The sequence below is a fragment of the Ursus arctos genome, unplaced genomic scaffold, assembly GCF_023065955.2.
Source record: "Ursus arctos isolate Adak ecotype North America unplaced genomic scaffold, UrsArc2.0 scaffold_21, whole genome shotgun sequence".
Lineage (NCBI taxonomy): Eukaryota > Metazoa > Chordata > Mammalia > Carnivora > Ursidae > Ursus > Ursus arctos.
The window spans coordinates 18,138,365-18,162,505 of NW_026622886.1; the positions used below are offsets into that span (position 1 = coordinate 18,138,365).

Consider the following 24,141-nt stretch of genomic DNA (forward strand, 5'->3'; position numbering starts at 1 on the left):
CAAGAAATAATACGGAGAGATCCATGTACCCTTTAGCCAGTTTACCCCAGTGGTAACATCTTGCAAACTGTAGTACAATATCACAACCAAGAAACCGGCATTGGTACAGTCGAGATACAATCAAATACAGAACACCATCATGAGGATTCTTCATGTTGCCCCTTTGCAAGTTCATCCACTTTCCTCTCTCCTCCTCCCCCTAATTCCTGGAAACCACTAATCTGTTCTCTATCACTTTGATTTTTGTCATTTCGAGAATGTTACATAAATGGAATCATACAGTACGTAACCTTTTGCGATTGGATGTTTTACGGAACATAATTCTCTGAAGGTTCATTTAAGCTGTTGGGTCTATCAATAGTTGGCTCCTTTTTCTTGTTGAGTAGTATTACAGTTAACCATTTAACCACATGTGTTTGAACTGTGCAGTTTCCCTTATATGTGGAATTCTTTTTGATAAACATAGCATAGTACTGTAAATATATTTTCTCTTCCTTAGGATTTTCTTGGCATTTTCTTTTATCTAGCATACTTTACTGTATGAATATAGTATATAATATATATATAACATATAAAATATGTTAATTGACTAAGTTATTGGTTAGGATTCAGGCCAACAGTAGGCTATTAGTGGATAAGTTATGGGGGAGTCAAAAGTTACATGAAGATTTTTGACAGCATGGGGGGTTGGCACCCCTAACCCCCACGTTCTTACAGTCAACTATATATGGTATGGACACACTACAAATTAACTATTCACTATTGAACAACATCCAGACTGTTTCCAATTTGGGACTATAAAGAATAAAACTGCTATAAATACATTTGTGCAACTTTTTGTGAGCACCTCATTTCCATTTCTCTGGAATAAATGCCTAGAGTGCAGTTGCTGAGTTGGATGGTAAGTACATGCTTAGTTTTTAAAGAAATTGCCAATTTGTTTCCCAGAGTGGCTACACCATTTTACATTCCCTCCAGCAATGAACAAGGGATCCAGTTTCTCTACATTCTCATCAGCATTTAGTTTTCATTATTTTTTTTAATTTCAGCTATTTTGATAGATGTATATATCTTTTTGTGTGTGTGTTTTTAAAGTTTATTCTGGTTACTTTATTTTTTATTTTTTTGAGTATAGTGGACATATGATGTTACATTAGTTTTGGGTGTACAACATCGTGATACAATGCTGTGCTCATCACAAGTGTAGCTACCATATGTCACCATGCAACACTATCATATCATTGAGTATCTTCCTTTTATTCTTGTGACTTATGCATTCCATAGCTGGAAGCCTGTTATCTCCGGCTCCTCTTCACATTGTGCCCATCCTCCACCCCCTCCTCAAAATAGCTGGGCCACAGGGTGAAAGTGAGAGGCTCAAGGGGTGAATAGTTATTTTATCATGAGCAGGTAAGCAGTGGTGCCATCCTAAGGAGTCTGTGCTTTGTCCCAAGGGTCCTGGGGAGCCACTGAGGGTTTTAAGTAAGAGTGTAACAGAGACTCAATCAGATTTACATTTTAGAAAACTGGATGTGGGACCATTTTAGAGAATGAAATGGAGGGAGACAAATCTAGAGTTAAGAGGGGCCAGTTAGGAGTCTGTTGTCACAGTCAGGGGAGAGACTGTGTTATGGGGGAGTCAGTTCATTATCTGCCTCAACCACAGAGTGACAGTGGGAACAAAGGAGGAAAGGCTGTGAGACACCTCAGGGAAGTGGCACTGATAGGCTCTGAAAGGCTTGCATAAAGACTGGGGCAAGTGTAAGGAAAAGAGAGTGGTCAAAAATAACTCACACATTTCGTCAAAGATAACTCCCAAATTTATGTGGCAACTGAGTGTATGGTGTTGGCATCCAATAATACTGGGAACACTGTAAGGGGAGCAGACCTGAAGAGGAAGATAAGGAGTGTGATTTTGGATTGTTTTAGTTTTAGCTCCTTGTAGGACAACCAAGTAGACATTGATGTCCAGTTGGAAGTTGGACACTGAAGTCTAGAGCTCAAGAGAAAGAGACAGATATGTGGGATCCATTAGTATACTAGCAGTGATAGAATCCATAAAAGAGGATGAAATAACCCCAAAACAGTGGGTACAATGAGAGGGGAAGAAGAAGGCTGAGGAACCACAGACACTTACGTCAAAAAGGAAACCAAAAAGGTTAACAGGAATTTCAGAGAGGTAGAAGACTGATTAGAAAATGATACCGCTGGATCAAGAGAAGAGCTGGGTGAACAGTAGTTATCAAATGCTTTCTCAGGGAATGTTTCCTAAATATTCATTTACATCTATGGCTCTTTCTCCATGTTCCCACACCTTATTTCCCATGGCTTAAAGGGCAGCTCATACAGGTATTTTGTTCCCTCAAACTTAAACAAAGCAAATATTAATTTTTTTTCTTAGCTCATCCTTAAACCGTTCTCCATCTTGTTAGGACTACTTTGTCATCTTTGTCTCTTCTCTTTTGGCTCCACTAGCTCTTTCCACTCTTTGTTCCCATGGTTTCATTCTTTCATGTATCTCTAGATTCTCCTCTCTTCCCCAACCCATTTACTCACTCTTCCCTTCATCACTACCCTCTACTTGAACGTGTTAATTACCTAGATCACACCAGCAGCACCTTACTCTCCCTAGTCTCTGCCTTTTAAATTTTCCAATCATTTTCGATTTATCTTTCTTAAAGGATTTTTCCAGAGCTGCTATGCAAACCACATAATTATTACTTAAGAGTGTACCTCATCCCCCATTCCCCCAACCAACACTTCCTCAGCCTGATCAGAAGATATTTTAAACAGTAAAATTTGCTGTTCAGAAGACAAATACTGTATTACTCTGGGAACAAGCTTTGTTTTGAGCACCAGAGCACATGTTTAGTTTGTCAAGAAGACTGCATTAAAAGGAACAAAACAGATGCAGCAATGTAGGTTGTCATGTGTTTCTTTAAAAAGATCTCGTATAAATGCACCTCAAATAATTGGTACCATATGGTCTGGCCTTTCTTTGTGGCCTCACTCGTTTGCATATGTCACCCCTGTCCAGAACCAGATTTTCTTTTGCCTATGTGTGGAATCCATTGATTCCTGAAAACAGCAGTTCCCTAAAAGGCTAAAAAGGCTATTGAAAAGGACTATGTTGTACTTCCAAAGACAATTTTGAAATGAAGCAAATCTTTTGACTGAAAATGGCTCAGAAATCAGACATTTTCTTTCTTTTACAGCCACACGGAGAGTATCAGTTCAGAAGACAGCTTAGAATTCTTTTTAGATGATGATACAGACTATGATCTGGTAACCAGATTATCTTTTTTGATTTATATGTTGTGTTTGGTGAAAAGTGTAAGTGCTCATTTTTTTCTTTTAAAATTAAAATTTCCTATTCCAAATATTCCACAACTTTCCAGAAGAAACTATGATTTTGACGCTGTTTCCCAGTTGCATCTATAGTTCATCTTTGTCATCATCTTATGAAAAATGTTTATAAGAAGGTAATAATTTAGGATATATATATATATTCTCTACAGCCATCCTATAGAGAATAAAATAGCCATTTTCTGATTGCTTATCATTTTACTGGAGTTTGAGATATGCTGTGTAGCTGTGCTGTAAGATAAATCAACCTTCAACAAAACAGCCCTTTATTTTACAAGACGGACTTTGAGCTAACCCCATCCTAACTACGATCACAGAAATTCACGAGGAACAAAAAACACTTCAAAACACCATCCATTATTACATATAACACATCTTATACAAGTGATCTTTTTTTTAAAATTGTGGTAAAAACGTAACATAGAATTTATTGTCCTAACCATTTTTAAATTTAAATGTACAGTATAGTATTAACTATATGCACATTGTTGTGCAACAGATCTCTAGAACTTTTTCATCTTGCGAAACAGAAACCTGTACCCACTGAATTCCCCTATTCTCCCTCCCTGTAGCCCTAGCAACCATGGTTCTACTTTCTAAGAGTTTGATTACTTTAGATACCTCATAAAAGTGGAATCATGCAGTTATTTCTCTCTGTAACTTGGCTTATTTCACAGAACCTAATGTCCTCCAGGTTCACCCATGTGGCAGCATGTGCCAGGGTCTCCTTTTTTAAGGCTGAATAATATCCCATTGCATGGATATACCACATTTCCTTTATCCATTCATCCATCAATGAAGTAAATATGATGAACATGGTGTGCAAATACCCAAGTCATCTTTTTAAAAATTAAAATTACTTAAAGTAATATGTTTATTTATTAAGTTTTTGGAAAATATAAAATAAAATGGGGGGAGAAAATAACCTTCACTTAGCCTCCTTTTTCTTTCTTCTATTCCCTTTCCTACCCTTCCCTAGACCCATCTTTCCCTTTTTCCTGCCTTGGTCTCCTCTTCAGCTCCATCCCTTCTTCTTTCTGTTTTCCTTACCTTCCTTTTTCCTTTCTATAATAACTTTCATCTCCCCCAGCACCCTGAAAGTCCTCTTCCTGAAGGCCAGTTCTCATGGAAATAATCAGAATGGCCAGCTCTCCCTCATAATCAGAATGGCATTCCTTTCCCCATTGTATTTTTCTAGATAAGTCATATGTGCATAAGTAGCATATTTTTAAGTGAATTATATTTATTATTGATTGGTTAGGAGCCAGAGCTTTATTTCAAAGAACCAGAAGAGTTACTTCGAGTCCTCACAGAGCTGGAAGAGCAGAACCTAACTTTGGTACAATATTCCCAAGACGTAGATGAAAATCTTGAAGATGTAAATAAGAGAGAAAAACTTATACAGGATAAAATGTAAGTTATTAAGAACAAGCAGATTTTTCTATTAAGCAGTCTCTAATCAGAGACAGAATCCAACTTATTCCTGTGTGAACCTTCCTCAGGGTCTCTCTGGATTTAGAGTCGGATTTCTATTAATAGTAATTTACATTGTAGGGTGTAAAATGTACAAGTTCTATTTACACAGAGTAGACTGACTTTAGTTTTAGCCTCTACTTCCTTTCACTTGTCAAAATATTTTCCTAGCTAGCAATAATAAAAGTCAGTTTGAAAGATTATAAAGAATTAAAAGGTACTGCCTTAATTTTTTTTTCAATTGAAGTATAGTTGACACTGTGTTACAGTAGTTTCAGTATACAGCATAGTGATCCCACAACTCATTAAGTTTTGTTTGGTGCAGTTTTCACTCTACCATCTGGCCAATCAAATCAGGCTTTGGATGATAATGCTAATCAATGCATTTTCCTTGGCCATCACTCTCAGCAAAGTTATGCGACTTAAATATTATAGCATTTTATAACATACATCTGTAGATTTGGGGGGCTCTCATAAAAGGGATTTCTGTCAGGGGAAGGAGACTGTATTTGATGACTCATGAAATTCCTTCTGTAAAATTTTATGTAATTGGAAGTAATTTTGGAAGCTATAGGCAAATAGCTTCAAATTGCAGAGAATAGATCTGTTTATCTACCCATTATAAAAGTGTGTAAAGTCTTTTTAGGAGGAGTTTTCTGGGCCAAAAGATGGCAATCTTTTCGAACAGTAGGTCAAACTACACTTTGGAACAAATTAACTTACTCAAATAAGACCCTACAAAGCATGATCTCACAGCCACTCATTACCACTAATGTATCCTTTTCATCCCTGTCTCTGCTCTCCCAGTCCTTACAGCATATGGTGCCCCACCCCAACAATATGAGTTTTGGGGACGAGGTGAGTATGGTTGGGCAGGACAAGGGGATCTATGTCAGAACATAATCTATCTCTAGATCGCACCACAACTTGGCTTCCTGACACATCACCTCTGCTGTTATTTGGGGGTTTCAGGGGAACCACAGGAAGAAAATGCTTCCTGGTGGAAGTTAAAAGCAGCATCTATGCATTTACTCTTCTCATTTTACCTGAAAAGTTGCATGTACTTTGACAATGTCTTAAACTATAAACTTGTATTTGGCTTGCTAGACATAGGATGTTGACACATGATATGGAAAGTGTTGAAACTCCTGACTGATGATTTATTTCTAAACCACAAATTACAAACAAGGGTCTCTTTTTTCTTTTGCAATAGAAACAGCAACATAGAGTTTCTTCTGGAGCACAAGGAAATGCTTAAGGCTAACTGTGTGAGAGAAGAGGAAAAAGCAGCAGAACTGGAATTAAGGTCCAGGCTATTTAGTTTTGGAGAATTTAAATCAGACACGCAGGTAATCCTTCTTTGCCTATGGTAATTTTATTTTGGCTCATGTTAATAATAATATGAATTCCCTGTCCACTAAGTATTGGAATGGGGAATTAAAGCACACCACAAATCCTGGGTTGATTATAGAGGCAGAAAACCAGCTTGGAATTCTCGTGTCAGTATGCAATAGTCAATATACATAGTAGAAGGCATTCAAATTGGCATTGGGGTTCTCTTAAAATGTTGCTCTAATTATTACAAGGTCTGATACTGAGATTTTTTCCCCCTACAGATATACTTCTTTTAGTCAGAGTATATATACATGAAGTAGGTCATTGTCTATGATCATTTTGGTAGCAATCTGAAGACCAAATAATTAACAGGGGAAGCACTGAATCAAAACCAAATGGAGTATCTGCCCAGCACTGAGCCTCTAATAGCTTTTGGCCTCTCTTGCATCTATAGATCTATTATTGGAGCCCCTGTGCTGTTTACCTGCGCATCTCTCCCAGCTGGGTGCAAACCCCTCCAGGGCAGGGATCGTATGACCCTTCCTAGTTAGATATGTTAAGTGTCCCTATAAAGTAGGTGCTCAATAAATGTTTGTTGAATGAATGATTAGTTTCTAGACCCACAACAAACTCCAGCTAGCATTGATTTCCTTGTGAAAAATCTCAAATGAAATAAAAATTCAAATCTCATATGTGGGGCTAATAACACATTTATGGTTATGAACGTGATTTTCAAACAGAGGTAGATTTGGGGGAACTCATTCAGAAGAGTGTCCTCTCTAACCATAGGATGTGTAAGGTTACAAAAGCAAATTTATTTATGACTCCTTTACACACACACATCTCCTAGGGTGGTATAGTAAGTATCCTGAGTTAGGAGGGAATGGGGTCATGCACTGCTAGAGCAGGAAGTGTGATGACAACCACCTCAGTTCTTTAATGTTGGCTTTTTTTAAACCTTTGTGTGTGTGTGTGTGTGTGGTAAAATATATGTAACAAAATTTACCATTTAACTATTCTAAGTACAAGTAAGGGACATAAAGTATATTTGCAGTATTGTGTAACCATCACCACCATCTATTTACAGAATTTTTCATCATCCCAAATAGAAACTCTGTACCCATTACACAATTCTCCATTCTTCATGGCCTCTGATAACTTTTATCCTACCTTCTGTCTCTACGAATTCGCCTATTTTTAGGTACCTTTATATTCCACATTCTGTTTATCCATTTGTCTGTTGATGAACATCTGGGGTGCTTCCACCCTTCAATTGTTTTAAATAATTCTGAAGCTGACTGACATAAAAAATGTCAGATGAATATCAGCGATATTTCACCCTCCTCCAACCAAACACCTTTCATCCAAGTTTAGGACGGCTATAAAAAACAGTAACATTTTCAATACTCTTACATTTTGAGGCAACCAGATCCCTAAACAGAATAGGTAGAATTGATCTGAAAATTACTTTTTAAAAGATAATTTTGGTCACAAGTATAATTTTGGCATTCAAGTATTGCACACTCTGGGAAAATGGGCCTAATAATTCATAGTGTCTCCTAGAGATGTGAAATGCTAGTGTGGAAAAGGGGGGACAGAGCATGAAAATTGACAGGGGAAAAGTATTCTTAGAATCACTCCCATTCTTTCAGATCCCAAAATGAACAAAACATAATCCTTTATGAGTAAGCAGTTTTATCTAATTTTGGTATTTTCAAATCATCATAGTTACTTTGGATTTGTAACTATCAAATCAGTATTTTATTATTTCTAAACTTCCACACTCCTAACTACTTAATCCCTAAAAACATTTTTTATTGATTCAATATTTTACTTTTATTTTTTTAAGATTTTATTTATCTGAGAGAGAGAGAGAGAGAAAGCATGAGATGGCGAAGGGTCAGAGGGAGAAGTGGACTCCTTGCTGAGCCAGGATCCAGATATGGGACTCTGATCCTGGGACTCTGGGATCATGACCTCAGCCGAAAGCAGACACTTAATTGAGCCACACAGGCACCCTCAATATTTTACTTTTAAAATAAAACTTAAAATTCAAGTACAATGTAATATTGAAAAGCACACAAATTATAAGGTAATTATAAATTATCTCTTAAGAAATTTCCTCAAAGTGAATATACCCATGTAACCGCCCCCACCCCAGATTAGGGGATAAACCATTATAATCCCCTCAGAAGCCTCCCTCACGCCCCCTTTCCAGTCTCTACCATCTCTCAAAGGTGACCACAATCCTGACTTCTCTTACCATCAGTTAGCTTTCATGTTTTGAACTTTATATAAATGGAATCATGTAATATGTCTGGCTTATCTGCCTTCTTTTCCTCAAAACTATGTTTGTGAGATTTATCCACATTATTCTGTGTGGCAGTTATGTTTTCGTTGAACATGAAATGGAATGTAAGCTACAGTGCAATCTGCAGGATGCCTTCGTCTCTTGTTTTATTCTTTCAAACAGGGGGCTGATCTAATTCAATTGGGAGTTATCTGCAGTCAGCACACAGCAGAATGTGACATGGATTAGAATTACAGAATCCTTGAAATACAAAAACTTTAAATAACATTGAGACATTTCCTGCTCCCATATCTAATTTTGATATAATTACTCCTAAACATCCCTCTGGTCAGAACACTTCCCATTCACTGCTGGAAGGCATCCAGTCCTTACTTATCCGAGTTTTGGTCTTCGACAATTCTGGCCCACTCTACCATCCCTTGCAGCCTCCCAGGCAGCCCCTCCTCCGAGGGACTCTGGGCTGGGTCTGCCATCTGGTGGCAGCTCCAGAGATCAGACACTTCACTTCTCTGTCATCAGTAGGCCTGTACCATGAGCTCCCTTTTTCCTTTGCTCTTCTGCTCTGTTGGGCCAGGCCCTCAATCTCTTTCTCAAACATGAGTATTTATTATTCCTTAACCTCATTCCCTCATCCTATTTCTTATGCTGTTCTTACCTTATTATCTTAAGAAAACATCTCTCCTTGTCTTTTCCTTTCCTGTTTCACAAGGAGACCTTCAAAAAAAAAAAAAAAAAGGCATTCTGGAAAAGAGACATCCTGAAAGGCCAATGCCCATCCACCTCTAAAATTCTTAAGAGTTCAAGAGCTCTCCTTCAGAAATTTTCATCAACTACTAACTGTTCTCATATTAAAGTTGCTTTTTTCTCGGAACCAGGGTACAAAATATTTTTAAAAATAGGACTCCCACTGCAGCAAAATTTTTTCTACATACCCAATATATACTTCTCCTTGATGGGTGGGTTACTTTTATTTTCCCTTTCGTAGTCCTCTGTATTTCTAAAGTTTTCTAAAAGGAATACACTGATATAAATAGGAAATATAAATGTTATGTAGAAAGGGAGAGCAAAAAAGAACTTTATGGCAAATAGGCCTTTCGCTTTTTTCTTTTACTTCTTCCTTTAATATTACTTTGTACTTTTCCCAGTTTTCTAAAAGGAGCATTTGTTTTTTAAGTTTTGGATTTTAATTCCAATAAACAAAGTTGTATCAGTTTCAGGTGTAAAAAGGAGCATGTTGTTAACATAAACAGGAAATACAGTTAAGTCAGAGAAAAAAAGGGGTGCTTAGTGGTAAACAGGATCATCGGAAAGGCGGTTAAACCAGGAGGTGGGAGAGACAAGCTGTTGGAAGTAAACTACTAGTAACAGATCTTGACTTGTAATTAAATGTTGGTGGCTCTGTAAGGAGTCTGTGATTCCAGGAGGGGTTTCCCGTTGCTCCTGGAGCCACATCTGTCTTGCGTGTTATTTGTCTTTGGCTTCATGATGGTTCTCATCTTCCTGAGCAGAAGCAGGAATTGGGGCAGGATGCTACCTGGAGAACGATTTACTTTGCCCAGCAGTTTATTGAGATCCTCTTAACTGCGAATGCCGGGTTCATGGTGGAGAAAGAGGCTGAGAGTTATTTGGTCCCGAAACACGTTACCTACCAGCTCGAGCATATCTACCAACAGTTAAGACGGCGCAGTGGCCAGGTACAGGGATCAGCAAGGTTTGGCCTAAGCCTCTGCTTAGACCAGAATACTGCAACGGCTTCCAATAGCAAGAGTGAAAATTAAACTCCCTAAAAGACTTTGTAGGTCAGCCTGGCAATCTGTTTGCTTGTAACTTTTTTTTTTCTCTGAGAAAATACATTCAGTCATTTATTCAGCAAACATTTATTAAGTGCATAGTTATGTGCAAGATGCTGCTTTAGATGTAAGTGTAAACTTAAGAAATAACTCCTGCCCTCCAGGTGCTTACAATCTAGAAGGGGAAATAAGACATGTATGCAAATAGCTTTTATACAGGATGACTGTAGTTTCAGCAATGAAGAGTAGTAAGTGCAAAAAAGAACACCCTCACTTAAAAAAATGGAGCTCACATGATGTGTTGCAAGGAAATGCATTGGAATGGCAAAAAAAAAAAAAAAAAGGATTTGAAATGTATGCATACATTGCCTCTACTTGAATGCTCGGGGAATCAGATACACAAAAACACTCAAGCAAAAAGATATTGTCATATTAAAATTGCTTTTTATACCTAGACTGCAATATTTTTAAAAGAAAACAGTCCAAGGTGTTACTATAGTAATAATCTGCCTATAAATTATGATATATCACTACTGTATTTTCTTACCGTTCTGTTATATTAAAGTTTTTCTTTTATTTTAAAGATTATTTATTAGAGAGAGAGAGAGAGAGGGAGCATGAGCAGGGGAAGGGGCAAAGGGAGAAGGAGAGGGACGAGACTCTGCTGAGCAGGGAGCTCGACCGGCAGCATGCAGGCTCAATCCCAGGAGTCTGAGATCATTACCTGAGCTGAAGTCAGGCACTTAAGCGACTGAGTCACGCAGGCACCCCTAAAGTTTTTCTTTTAAAAAGAAATATATAGTAGCATATAAGAGCCTTTTCATTATAATATAGTAAAATGGAATTTTACATTTATTGAATGAACAAGAAAATAGTGATGGGATGTTATGTTTTCTGCTCCCCTTTTCTCTTCAATCTCAGGAAAAACTGATAGACTCTCTTAGTAAAAAAATTAATCAAGTATACAAAGTCTGCATTGGAGATGCTGATGTTGGCAGCCTCAACCCAGTTCAAAAGCTGGTAAAAGTAGAGTCTCGCCTGGTAGAACTGAGTGATCTCATTGAATCCATTCCCAAAGAAAACGTGGAGGCAATTGAGAGGATAAAACAGAAAGAACGGCGGCAAAAGTACAGTCAATGTCTTAACTATAGAAGTGTAGTGAATGACTTAATGAGATGAGAAACTGTTTTTGCTGGGATTCCACAAACACTGAGCAAGCCCCTATTACATAGCAAGGATCGTGATAAAGATGCAGTAGACCCAAACCCAGACCTGCCCTTCTCTGAGCTATGATTTAATGTGGAAGACACAGTCATCAAATATTCTTATGAAATAATGTGTCATTACCAAGTAATAAGCATTGTGAAGGGAAGAGTTCACTGGGGCAACTGATCTAGTTTGAGATGGGTAAAGGGTCACTTTAGCCTGAAAAAAATGGATTTTCAGAATGAATATTGTGGAAGGGGAATTGCACTTGTAGTGGAGGGCCCAAGGCATGGAATTAGGAGCCCTTCACTGCAAGACTATATATGAAGAAACTGTTTGAAAGTCAGAGCCTTGCAATGAGGGTTTTTCCTAGTGCGTAACTGGCAACACTTACACACACAGCATCTACACATTAACTCATTCATTTCTCAAGACAACTTCATGAGGATTATCATCCCTGAACAGCACTCCCTCCCCACTCCGACATACCCACATCCTTGCCTACCTGCCTTTCCAGGAGAATGCACTGATTTACAAACTTCCCTACCGAGTTAAACAAGGATAACTACCTTTGAGGCAATGATTATAAATACACGATTCCCAGTATAATGTGACATGTAGAGAATGATTATAGGTGGAATATTCTTCATGTCATAACAACAATAACAAAAACGTTAAGAGGCAGACTAGCACTATGGCTGACCTGCTTGACTTCAATACAGGTTCCGCCATTTGTAACCTCTGTGACCTTAGGTAGGGCACATAACCTCTCATAAGTCTCAGTTTATCTGTAAAATGGCAGTAATAATGGTATTTATCTCATAGGGTTTGTGCTTGGCACATAGTAAGTGTAATATTAGACATTAATGTCAGATATTTTGTTATTGCTTACTAGTATATGGGGGATATTGTTTCCCCCATATCAAAACAAAATCCAGAATACATTAAGGTGATCCTGATGGGATTTCATTAAATATAAAGCAAAAGTTTTTTTAAATTATAAAAAAATTACTCCCTCCGTAAGATGACCTATGACCTATTACATTAACAGCACTTGCATCTTTTCTACGGTCAGAAATATAGTTTTACTGAATTGTAATTACAACTTATTTTCAGTAGTGATGTATAAACCTAGTTCCAACTGCTTATCTCCTTCTTATCAAAAAGAGAATTTTGTTTTTTCCTGGGTACATAACACCTAATTTTGCATAAAAATGTTCAGTAAGTGTTACGCTTATAACTGTGTAAGTCCATAAAATAGCTATCACTTATTGAGGGTTAATTCTGCACCACGCATTGGCCTAGACAGTTTACATAGGTCATTTCATTTAATTTTATCCTCACAAGAACCCTAAAGAGAACACGACAAATAGCATTTCTTGGTCTTAATTTCAGGATACCATTCAGAAAGGTTAACTGGAAAAATACACTTTTGTGGTAACTCATTGAACTATACACACTGTGGTTTGTGCACTTTTCTGCATGTTATACTTTAGTAAAAAGGCTAACGGCGGAGGGGGGGCCTGGGTGTTAATTCAAGAGGCCTTGTATACCTTAACTGCAAAGTGCTAAAATGTAAGTGGAGTGACAAGAAGGCTTTGCTGAGGTGCTTGTTTTAGACCAAGATCTGGGTAGATTTTAATTCTTCCAAAATAGTGATAAGCAGTTTTCTCCCATTTTAACACAAATGGGATCTATTGTTGAGATTTCACCTGAATATTCAAAAGCCATAGGATGGGTGAACGTGAATTACTGTTTTAATTTAACTTTTAGGGAGATCATATAATATTTAGGTAGTTTATTACCCAAAAATAATGTAGGTCTTTTTTTACTTTCTGTGATATATAGTTACAAGAATGTTTTCCCTTTTTGACAGGTTACGTGAAGAGAAAATGAAAGAAAAACAAAAACATCAGGAGGAAAGGCTAAAAGCTGCTCTGGAAAGAGCAGTAGCACAACCAAAGAGAAAGGTTTGTGTTTTGTTACCAATAGGTCCAGCTACATCAATATGTGAGTGCTTCTGTGGTGTAAAAACAAAATACCTAATTCATATAATTTATCCAGCTTTGGTCTCTGATTCCTTGTTAGTTTGAGGATAATTCAAATTTCTGGGTCTATAGTTCTCCATCAGACCCATTTTTAGTAAAAGAAACCTTTCCCCTCTCCTCTTTTTTCTTTAGCTCCAGGTTCATGAAACCAGATAATTTTTTCTTTAATTTTGAATAGGTAATAACAAACGTACGGCTCAAAGTTCAAAAGATGCAAGAGTATTTAGTGAAGAGTAAGTAATACTTAGCTTCCCTCCCTGGATGCAACCTCTTAAAGTTTCATCTGCATCCTTCTGGAAATATTCTATGTATTTATGTATATCTTCTTTTTCTTACAAATAATAGCCATGAGCCTTGCTACTTTCAGTCAACAATGGAGACAGCAAATCCAGAGAACTGCATCTAACTGGAAAGGTCTTCAAATCCTCACCTTGTAAAAAAATAATGAGATTAATAGTTGATGTTAAAATGCTTTGCCCAGAGTAGCTTCAGATTTAGCAGCAGGTTCAGGACCAGAAGTCAATGTTCTATATGTTGCAAGAGTACCTATCCAATAAGAAGTATGGGATTGGGCAGTCAGTGAGTACATGTGGTCCATGACTTCCCACTGGGTATGGAGGGCCTTGTGTTTCTCCATATGCCACTCTCCTTCCTCTGGGTTAGGGTCTGAAATATACTTGGGGAAGCAAATTTCATGGTTACCTGCAAAGCTACTACGGACATTGATTCTTACCATAGTAATAGCTAACCTACAGTGAATGCTTATTGTGTGCCTCACAACCAGCATTTTGAGGTAAGTACTTGAAAAGGTTTCTGAAATATAGTAACTGTTAATATGTACGTCAAAAAGTACTGATTATCTTAATTTCATTTACATAAGCATTTCACCTTAAAAAGGGTCTGACTTCTCTAGTTCAGCTCTTCCTATGAAGACCTGACTTGTCTTCTTTCTCCCAAAGGTGAATTAACCATTCATCACCCTTCCATGTATACATACTACTATTCACTAAGCTCACCAAACTGAAATGATTATATTTAATAGAGCCATCTTTCCTTCTAGACCATGAGTGAGTTTTTATGACTTTTGTGTCCCCAGTGCCTGGAACACAGTGGATACTCAATAAATGCTTTAGCATTTGAATTAGCAGACTAAAAATGACAGTGAAAACTAAAATGGGAAGAAAAATGAAAAAAATAATGCCCATTTGATCAGCTGACAATGTACGAAGACCTCTGACAGAAGTTCTTATTCAGTCAAGGCACTTCATCACTGGCAACTTTCTCAGTATTAAAAACAAAGGTTACCAAAAGATCACGGACAGAGAAAAAAAAATCTGACATTAAGAAAGGAATTCAGGGATTCCAGTCCCTAAGAACATTTTTGTTGATAAAATGATGGGGAGGACTGCCATTGTTAGTTCCCATGGGCCAGGAATGTCAAATTCTGCAATGCAGGGGACAGTCTCACATAGTGATAGTGCCCCTTTTGAGACACACGCAGTGGAGATATTCCATCAAATCTCATTTTCAACAGAATAACTTTCTCATCCATTTCATTTACACAAATTCAGATACAGAAGCAAAACCAAATACATAAAGGAGGGGAAAAAAGATGAAAAGAGAAAAATAATGAGTAGTATAACATACTTGAGTATATGCCCCAGAGAATGAATAGGTACAAATAAGGGCTTTTCCTAAGCCTCTCCCGGTGGGAACACATCTAACAGCCAACAAGATTACTAGTGTTTTACACTAGTACATTACAAGATGTACATGGTTTTCTCAAGTTTTTATCTAACAGAATTTTTCAATGCCAGTCAACTGGTGTTCAGCAGAAGAAAGTGATCTCTTCTAACCAATGGAGGAGAAACTTGCTATGGCACTGAGAAATGAAAAGTTGGCTTCAAACATGCTGCTTTTCTAGGCCGACCATATCTGAAACGTAGGCTTTCTGATGACTACCTAAATCTCCCCACTTTCCCATAAAACCTAACTATTCTGTCTCCTGCATGCTATGGTGCTCTATTTGTTACTTAATTCTGCCTGGCATGTTGGACACCCATTAGGTTATAAATCCCTTTGTAACCGTGATTATTTATTATTTTGAGTCATGTTATTCCTTGGAAAAATCAAGTTAATGTTATTATTTTACTTATGATTCAACAGAAAATAGTTATGCTAAAAATACTAAGTATTTTTCTTTTGTTTCAGCTGGGAAGACGACTTGTCTATCGCTCAAAACCTCCATCTGGTAACAGACATGAACTACTTTTAGTCAAGGATACAAGAACAAAATCACTAGAGGATGAATATTTTTTAACTTGAATAGGAGCAGTAAGACATTTACTACCAGAATGTTTCAGGCACATTTTGTAGATTCTAGTTTCCATTAATGGCAATATTCTGTCCCATATGCTGACCTAGCCAATTTGAGGAAGACAACACTTATTCTAGTGGTTATAGGATTGGGAATGGGAGTTATTTTCTTTTGTTGAAGTCTTTTATTATCATATACTAAGTAAAATTCCATACAGCTAAACATTTTCATCTTTGAGTTGTCCCAGTTGGGGATACACATCCAAAGTTTACTTTATTGGTTTAACTATGTGGTGAATGACCATTGAAGTGCAATAATGGCATTCTCTGACAACATGGGACTTTAAATGTTCTAATTTGTTTTCAACCAGTCCACAGTTCACAGTATACATTTTATCACTGTGGAGTATACATTTTAACAATGTGTAAGTCTAAATGGTTTTGAGGAGTTTAAAACATAAATGAAAACTACTAGTATATCCTCAGAATTTAACTGTGAGACTGGTTTTTAATTCACATTAAGGAGTTCTGTTCAGAACACTAAATTCTCTTAAGTGAACAAACCATACGCTTTTAGCCTAAATATCAGTTCACAACTTCTATTGTGCTCTATATCCACGATCATTTTAATTTTCAGGTGATGTTTCAATTTTAGCTATAACATGTACATTACTCAGCTTACAATGACATAGAATTAACATGTAATTTGTTGACTACTAAGTAAAACAGTATACATTAATTCTAAGAAAATATTTAACTTTATACATGTCAAAAGTTCAAAAATAACTTTAAAAGAAACAGTTGTTTTTAAAAGGTCTCAGTTAATATATAATTATAAGAAAAGGGCTGAAATTCACCTTCACAAATGTTTATGAAGCATATAATTTTCCCCCGTAGAAAAAAAGAGTATTGAGCTTACAAAAGAAAACCAAACTGAATGAAGCTGAGTGGCTCTTAAAGTATTAATTCTGAATAATCTTCCAACATTTGAGCTCTACATTTAAATACCTGAATATGAATAGTTCATGAGTCAAGTTGAAAAAAAAATGTTTATTGTCTAGAAATATATATAAAAAAAATTCCCCACAAAAGATGCTATTCTCTCATTTCCCCATCTTCTTCTTCTTCTTCAACACCCCTGATATAAAGGACATTATTACACCTGTAAATAGAAAAACAATCCATTTTGTTGTTCCAACCGGAAACCACATTAAAATCTGATTTACTATTGCTAGAAAATTTTTGATTACAAAAATACTGAATGCTAAATTTACAATGTATCATTTCTTTCTTTTTCTAAGAAACGTTTTTACCATTTATTTGTTAAAAAGCACATAGGGCTTATTTACCCAGTGGATGTTATAAAATAGTATCTTTATGATCTTCCAAAAGGAATGATTGAAATTTGAAAGTGTGACTCTAGTTCAAGAAAATGAACATAACAAAAAATCCCTAATAGCAGCCAGAGCCAACTAAAATTCCAAACCAAGCTTTTGCAACTTTACTAAAACCACTGAAAAAGGTTACAGCTAGGAGCTAGAGAGTTTACTATCATCACTAGAAAAGTCTTAAGGATGAATAACCAAAAAATTTCCATCTTCTTGGACAAGTTTAAAGGTTTCAAAATTCTTTAAGTCTAATCGTAGAATATGCTACATTAATAGTGATTTAAAGAAAGTAATTCTGAAACTGAGGCACTAGTCTATTTGAACAGTATTTCTAATGCTCTCCAGTCACTCCTTATATATAGTACTGCTGTTTTATTACCTTATTAAAACTTCACCCAAATGTCCAGACAATGCTCCATCTATGTATTCTTCTGTGTTTGCAAGCTTTAAATCAAAAGAAAATATATTAGTATAATAACACAGGAGGAAAATAGTGTAACACTACCTAAAATATTAGGTAATATTGGTGAGAGAACTTATTAACTGAGACCTTTCTATACCAACAATTATCTATAATTAATAGATTAGCTTTCTTTTACTACTGTAGTACTTTTGGGTTTCATATAAACATTCTGTAAAGTTAACATTGATGGATATAGGATATATAATAAAGCTTGTTTCAACATAATTTTTTAAATCTCTCAGTTATGTAACATTTCTTTCTATTAGACATTAAAACAATATGTTGAGGAAGACAGTCTCCAATTTATGAGTAAGTTGTGACTTTAAAGTTATCCAAAAATTCAGTTAGAAAAAAGTTACAAAATTCAGAGTACAAAATCTATGGCTAAATTATCAAATACTTTTATATTAGTTAACACCCAAACCAAAGAACTGAATAGTTTTTTCTAATTATGTGCTAACAAACAGAGCAAAAAAGTTAAGAGAAAATTAAACAATTCAGAGTGACCTTTATAGTTATTTCAGGAAATTCTATCTAATTTTACATCAAAATGTTTAGGTTTCCTCCCACATATATGTAATAAACCTTGTTACTTTTAAAAATCACAATCACTTAAAAGGCTCTCTATGACTACCATTCCAACCTCTTTTTTTTTAAAAAGATTTTATTTATTTATTTGACAGAGATAGAGACAGCCAGCGAGAGAGGGAACACAAGCAGGGGGAGTGGGAGAGGAAGAAGCAGGCTCATAGTGGAGGAGCCTGACATGGGGCTCCATCCCGCAACGCCGGGATCACGCCCTGAGCTGAAGGCAGACGCTTAACCGCTGTGCCACCCAGGCGCCCCCATTCCAACCTTTTTATCATTCTTCCCCTACATCATTCTGCTTTGGCCTTTTTTTTTTTTTTTTAACTTTACTTATTTAAGAGAGACAGAGATAGGGACGGACAGCACAAGTGGGCAGGTGAGGGAGAAGCAGGCTCTCTCCACGCACAGGGCTCAATCCCAGGGCCCTGGGATCAGGACCTGAGCTGAAGGCACACACTTAAACAACTGTGCCACCCAGGCACCTCTGCTTTGGCCTTTGTGCCATGCCTTGAACACACCAAGCCAGTTCCCGCCACAAGGCTTATGTACTTGCTGTTGCCTCAAACTGAGATGCTCTTCCTTCTTTGATACTTTCTTCAGTTGCTCACTCAATCCTTTCTCTGCTTAAATTTACTTCCTCAGAGAACCTTTCCCTGGCTATCATGTCTAACACTGTACTCTTGTCACTACCCCGTTTCTGCTTTCTTTTTCTCCACAGTGTCTATCATTACCTGACATCACATTATATTACCATCTCCTACTACTACAACACAAACTCCTTGAAAGTAGTGACTTAGTTTTGTTCATTGGTGTATATACACAGAGCCAGGCATATAATGGATCTTAATACATACTTGTTGAATAAATAAATTAAAAAACATCATTAATGTGGCTATTCAGATACATTTCACAAATCTGGCAGGCTCACCAGGAACTACATTACTTCTAAAACCAAATATTCAGTGGGTATTCTTTATTTCTTTCTTTTATTGATATATTAATTCCCATAGCATAAAATTCACTTTTATAGTGTACAAGTCAATGGTTCTTTTTTTTTTTTTTAAGATTTTATTTATTTATTTCACAGAGAGACAGCCAGCGAGAGAGGGAACACAAGCAGGGGGAGTGGGAAAGGAAGAAGCAGGCTCCCAGCGAGGAGCCTGATGCGGGGCTCGATCCCAGAATGCCAGGACCACGCCCTGAGCCGAAGGCAGACGCTTAACGACTGAGCCACCCAGGCACCACACAAGTCAATGGTTCTTAATATATATTCATAAAGTTGTGTAATCACCACCACTATCTAAGTCTGGAACATTTTCAGCAGAATGGTATACTCTTAAGATTTTTCTATGGCCTTGGTAAATGATTCCTACTTGAGGAATTTTCCAGGCCAAAACCATGCTCTATAAGAACTTTGGGGATCTAAGCATCATCTGTTCAAGTGGTAACCTCTTAAATTAAGGAAAGTCTCAGCTTTTTGCCTACAAGTGCCCCTGTTAGTACTCTTCCTACAAGTACTATCAGTATGGAATACTTGGGAGTCTGCCATTTATCAGTCACATAAATACCTATGCTTCAGGAAAATTTAACTTCAAACTCGTCAAAAACCTGGCTGGCAACTACTACAATTAAGCAACAAAGAAATAAAACATCCCAGTTTTTAAATGAGCAAAAGACATGAACAGTCATTTCTCCAAAAAAGATGCATAAACAGCCAAAAAGCACATAAAGATCGCAATATCACTAATCATTGCGGAAATGCAAATAAAAACCATGAGATATTTTACACTCATGAGGATGGCTATCATCAAAGAAAACCGAAAATAACAAGTATTGGTGAGGATGTGAAGAAACTGGAACCTTTATGCTTTGCTGCTGGAATGTAAAATGATACAGCTGCTATAGAACACAGTATGGCAGCTCCTCAAAAAATTAAAGAATTAATGTATGATCCAGCAATTCCACTTCTGGATATATATCCAAAAGAAGTAAAAGCAGAATCCTCTAACAGATATTTGTACACCCATGTTCATTATATAATTTACAACAGCTGGAAGGTAGAAAACAATTCAAATGCCCACCAACAGGAGAATGGATTAAAATGTGGTATATACATACAATGGAATATTATTTCAGTCATTAAAAGGAATGAAATTCTAACACATGCTACAACATGGATGAACCTTAAAAACATTATGCTAAATGAAATGAGCCAGACACAAAAGGACAAATACTGTAGGATTCCACTTATATGAGCTAGAACAGAGACAGAAAGAATAACATTTACCAGGGGACGGGAAAGGGGAGTTTTATTTTTTAACGGGTATAGTTTCCGTTGGGGACAAGGGAAGAGTTTCAGAAATGCGTAATGGTGATAGATGCACATTAACGTGAATGCCACTTAATACCACTGAGTTCTACACTCGAAAATGGTAAAAGTGGTAAATTTTATGTTAGATATATTTTTACCACAATTACAAAAACAAAACAAGGGGTGCCTGGGTGGCTCAGTCAATTAAACATCTGACTCTTGATTTCAGCTCAGGTCATGATCTCAGGGTCATGAGATGGAGCTGTGCATTGGGCTCCAAGCTCAGAGGGAGTCTGCTTGAGATTCTCTCTCCCATCCACAAACCCCCCAACCTTCCCCTGCATTCTCTCTCTAAAATAACTAAATCTTTAAAGACAAAACAAAACACCCAGGCCTAAACATTTACAGAAGCTAGCTTAACAGACATTCAGTCACAGTTCATCAATTCCTTTGGTTTGGCCTGTCTTGTCTCTCAAGAAATGCTTCCATTTTTATTTTATTTTATTCTTTTTATTTTATTTATTTAGCATTCATTAAAAAACTTAAGAAATTCACTTGAAAAATTTATTTCAGGAAAAAAAGAAAAATTTCTTTCAGAGCTAAATATTGGGAGAGTTTTGCTTTTCTGCAAAAAAAAAAAAAAAAAACAAAAACCTCATTTGTTTCCCCTATGCCAGCGTGACTCAAATATCGGAGTTCTTTTTATTTTAACCACTAGAAGTCAATTCTGTGGCTGAATTTTGGTTTTATAGGTCTTGTACACAGTTTATCACAGTTATAACATCCTCCCAGACCTTGACTTTATTTCTGAATTTTGTTTTAGGTTTGTCAGTTTCGTTGATTGCATTCTTATAAATCACAGTAAACCTTTGAGGAGTTAAGGTAAAGCAAAGTAAATTCAATTTAATGATTCTTATCCCTTTAGCTTACCTGCATGTTCATATAGCCATCTACAGATACCAGGTAGCCTTTGTACTCCATTCCCCACTTAAGTTTCACCATTACTGGCTTTCCTGTTAATCCATTCAGGAAAGGTTTGGGATTGAGAGGCAAACTCTACACAAAGAACAAAAACAGAACTCAATCAATTATTTTTCCTTAGCTCAGTTTCTATTACCTACTCCCCTCTACCAAATCACCAATATTTTATGGTATCCAAATAAAGCATGCTCTTGACTCACTCTTACTTTACTACATAATTCTCACTTCTATTTGTTGAAAAGCATAAGAGAAATTTAAATACCAGTTAGGCAATTTCATTCAGTATTCACTTAAACAATGAATACCTACTATACATTACTCATTGTTCCAGGCTATAAAGAAACAAAGGTAAAAGCAGTGGAAAAAAAATGCAGATTACACTCCTTGTCCTCATGTTCACAGTAGGAGGAAGAGAGGCAAAACACATAAAAATAGACATTACACTTTGACATAGTAAGAGGAGATATACTATGTATAAGGGTACCAGATCAATCCAGAGTCAAAAGGAAAGGTTGCCCAAAATAAGTAATGCCTCCATTTTAAAGGAGGAGAGGTATTTCCAGAGGGAAAGGGGGCTGTTCTAGGTAGAAGAGACTATCTATGTAAAAGGAGGGAAGAGTAAAGCAACAAGGAGATCTCAGGGACACACAAACAATTCATGGATGTCAGAGTCCCAAATATGGGGCTACAGAGGGAACGAGGGGGCAGATGGCTTTTGACAGTCTTTCACTTGAATTCCAGGAGCTAGGTCTGGTGGATCTTATTTGACTTAGCAAACCTGCCAATACATATGGGGAATCACTTAATGTTTGCTTATTCAGTAGTTTCCTCCAGTGAATTCAGACTTTTCCTTCCCTCACCTGCTCATCCATCAGCCCAAAGAAAGAAAAGAACCAAGAAACTTGACTACTAAAGCTCTCTAAGATAAGCATATTCAGAGTGATGTCAAAGAACTTGGGGGCTACTGCAATAACCTCCTAATGGGTCTCCAGTTTTTACTCTTGTCTTCCTCCAACTTATGCACACCAGCAAGTATTTTTATCATGGGATATCTCTGCTTAAAATGCCTCGATGGCTTTCAACTGCGCTTTAAGTAAAATCCAGACCCCCTAACATGACCTAAGAGATCTTCCCGACCCTACCTCATAACCACTGTTCTTGCAAGCTGTGTGGCTTTCTGTCAATTCCTCCAACTGGTCAAGCTTTCTTTCCGGCAGTGGGGCCTATACTCATGTTCCCTGTGCTTTGTACACTCTTCCTCTTGCTCTTTAAGGGGCTGGCTTTCATATTTCATATCATTTAGGTTTCTGGTTAAATCCTCCTACCAGGGATGCCATCCCTGACCATTCTTCTAATGTACCATCGCGCATCCTCACAGCATCCTGTTTGCTCTCTTCTTACCACTTCACGTTATTTGCAATTACATGTTGATGTTATTATTTGATATAATCTGCCTCTCATACCCGACTGAGTAAATCTCGAGTAGGGTCCGCGTCAGTACTTTTCACCTTCTATTCTGGCGCCTAGCACAGCATCTGGTAGGCAGCATGAGCTCAAAAAATATTTGGCCAACGAACCAATGAATGCTCCAAAGCCTGGGTTCTGTATTCCAGAGGGCTGCGGGGCTAAGAATCCCAACGTGATGAAATGAAAGAAAGCCGATTCTGGGCGTGGTAACTGAGACATAAAACCACTTCATCTTCACCCCGACCATGTGGTCCCAGCCAGCAAGGATACCTCAGGCTCACATTCAAACGAAGAGGGGAAGGGATCGGGACACTTCTGGGGAAGGAAGGGCATCGGAAGGAGAGCGCGCTCCCAAGATCCCCAGAGTAGGGAGAAAGGAGCTGGCGACCGGGTGCGCGGCTCCTCACGCGGATGAATGGGAAACGCGCGAATCAACCACCAGGCCCAGCGAGGCTGGTCACCGCTCTCCCTTGCTCTCCCTTCTTCCTCCTTACCATCGCGACTACAAGCAAATGCTGCAGGCAACTCGCCGCCGACCCAGGTGTAGTCTGTCCCTCGTGACTGGAGTACTCCGGGCCGGCGGGAAACGCGGAGCTTCCAGAGAAATGGCCGCCAAACAGCAGCGTGACCTTTCACCTTCGACTACAGCTCTCTCAGCTTCTGTGATTGGGCAGAGAAAGACGCGTCCTGATTGGAGGAGGTGGCTTGCCAGTGTCTCCTGGCAACCAGTGATAGCGCGAGCTAACGAGCCTTCCGCGCGGCGCACAGCCCTGTGGGAAACTTCAGTAGCACAGCTCGCGAGAGAGGGTCCCGGAGAGGTTGGAAAGGCGGGGAGGTGGGTCCGGGTTTCTCGTCTACTCACCTGCCTCCACGGTTCGGCTGTGTACCCTATAGAGCGGACAGGATTTCTCTCCAGCATGGCTAATGGGGGTTTCTTGTCCTCTTAGACCTGTGAGGACCGATTCTTGGCTCTTAAGTTTCTTGCTCACTTTCCCACAGATTCTGTGATTTGGAGGCTCCTATACCACAGTCGCTTTCTCTATTCTGTATCGCTTATTTCAACCCACTTTAAAGGAAGTGGGAGAAGCAGGACTAGAC

The 24,141-nt window shown here is 37.8% G+C and overlaps 3 protein-coding genes across 7 annotated transcripts in view; 2 read left to right on the forward strand and 1 right to left on the reverse strand.

Annotated features, from left to right (window-relative positions):
- Positions 1 to 23,683, reverse strand: part of SNRPF (small nuclear ribonucleoprotein polypeptide F) — a 39,341-nt gene extending 15,658 nt beyond the window's left edge. For 4 of the 5 annotated variants that reach the window (XM_044384516.3, XM_057316303.1, XM_057316301.1 and 1 more), the window contains exons 1-4: positions 23,538 to 23,673; positions 21,526 to 21,651; positions 17,613 to 17,677; positions 9,141 to 9,199 (exon numbers count right to left, since the gene is read on the reverse strand). In XM_044384516.3, the coding sequence (XP_044240451.1) occupies positions 9,145 to 9,199; positions 17,613 to 17,677; positions 21,526 to 21,651; positions 23,538 to 23,540 (249 nt within the window). In that variant the 5' untranslated portion in view covers positions 23,541 to 23,673 and the 3' untranslated portion in view covers positions 9,141 to 9,144. Of the gene's footprint in view, positions 1 to 9,140; positions 9,200 to 16,010; positions 17,008 to 17,612; positions 17,678 to 21,525; positions 21,652 to 23,537 lie in introns of those variants that run through there. The other variant, XM_026499858.4, reaches the window with a different exon arrangement.
- Positions 1,403 to 7,148, forward strand: LOC123001121 (coiled-coil domain-containing protein 38-like). Its single transcript, XM_057316145.1, has 4 exons — positions 1,403 to 1,410; positions 3,216 to 3,285; positions 4,628 to 4,779; positions 6,053 to 7,148. Exons 1-4 carry the CDS (start codon positions 1,403 to 1,405, stop codon positions 6,210 to 6,212), a joined length of 390 nt encoding a protein of 129 aa, XP_057172128.1. The 3' UTR covers positions 6,213 to 7,148.
- Positions 9,678 to 16,107, forward strand: LOC130544446 (coiled-coil domain-containing protein 38-like). Its single transcript, XM_057316300.1, has 3 exons — positions 9,678 to 11,402; positions 13,358 to 13,451; positions 15,741 to 16,107. The coding sequence occupies exons 1-3, from the start codon at positions 11,158 to 11,160 to the stop codon at positions 15,852 to 15,854; spliced, it is 453 nt and encodes a 150-aa protein (XP_057172283.1). The 5' UTR covers positions 9,678 to 11,157; the 3' UTR covers positions 15,855 to 16,107.
- Positions 23,684 to 24,141: the final 458 nt, after the last annotated feature.

Coding starts and splice junctions, on each gene's coding strand:
- LOC130544446 (XM_057316300.1), top strand. CDS start 11,158: ATGTTATGTTTTCTGCTCCCCTTTTCTCTTCAATCTCAGGAAAAACTG. Junction 11,403..13,357: donor CAGAAAGAACGGCGGCAAAA/GTACAGTCAATG, acceptor CCTTTTTGACAG/GTTACGTGAAGAGAAAATGA. Junction 13,452..15,740: donor TAGCACAACCAAAGAGAAAG/GTTTGTGTTTTG, acceptor CTTTTGTTTCAG/CTGGGAAGACGACTTGTCTA.
- LOC123001121 (XM_057316145.1), top strand. Junction 3,286..4,627: donor ATGATACAGACTATGATCTG/GTAACCAGATTA, acceptor TTGATTGGTTAG/GAGCCAGAGCTTTATTTCAA. Junction 4,780..6,052: donor AAACTTATACAGGATAAAAT/GTAAGTTATTAA, acceptor CTTTTGCAATAG/AAACAGCAACATAGAGTTTC.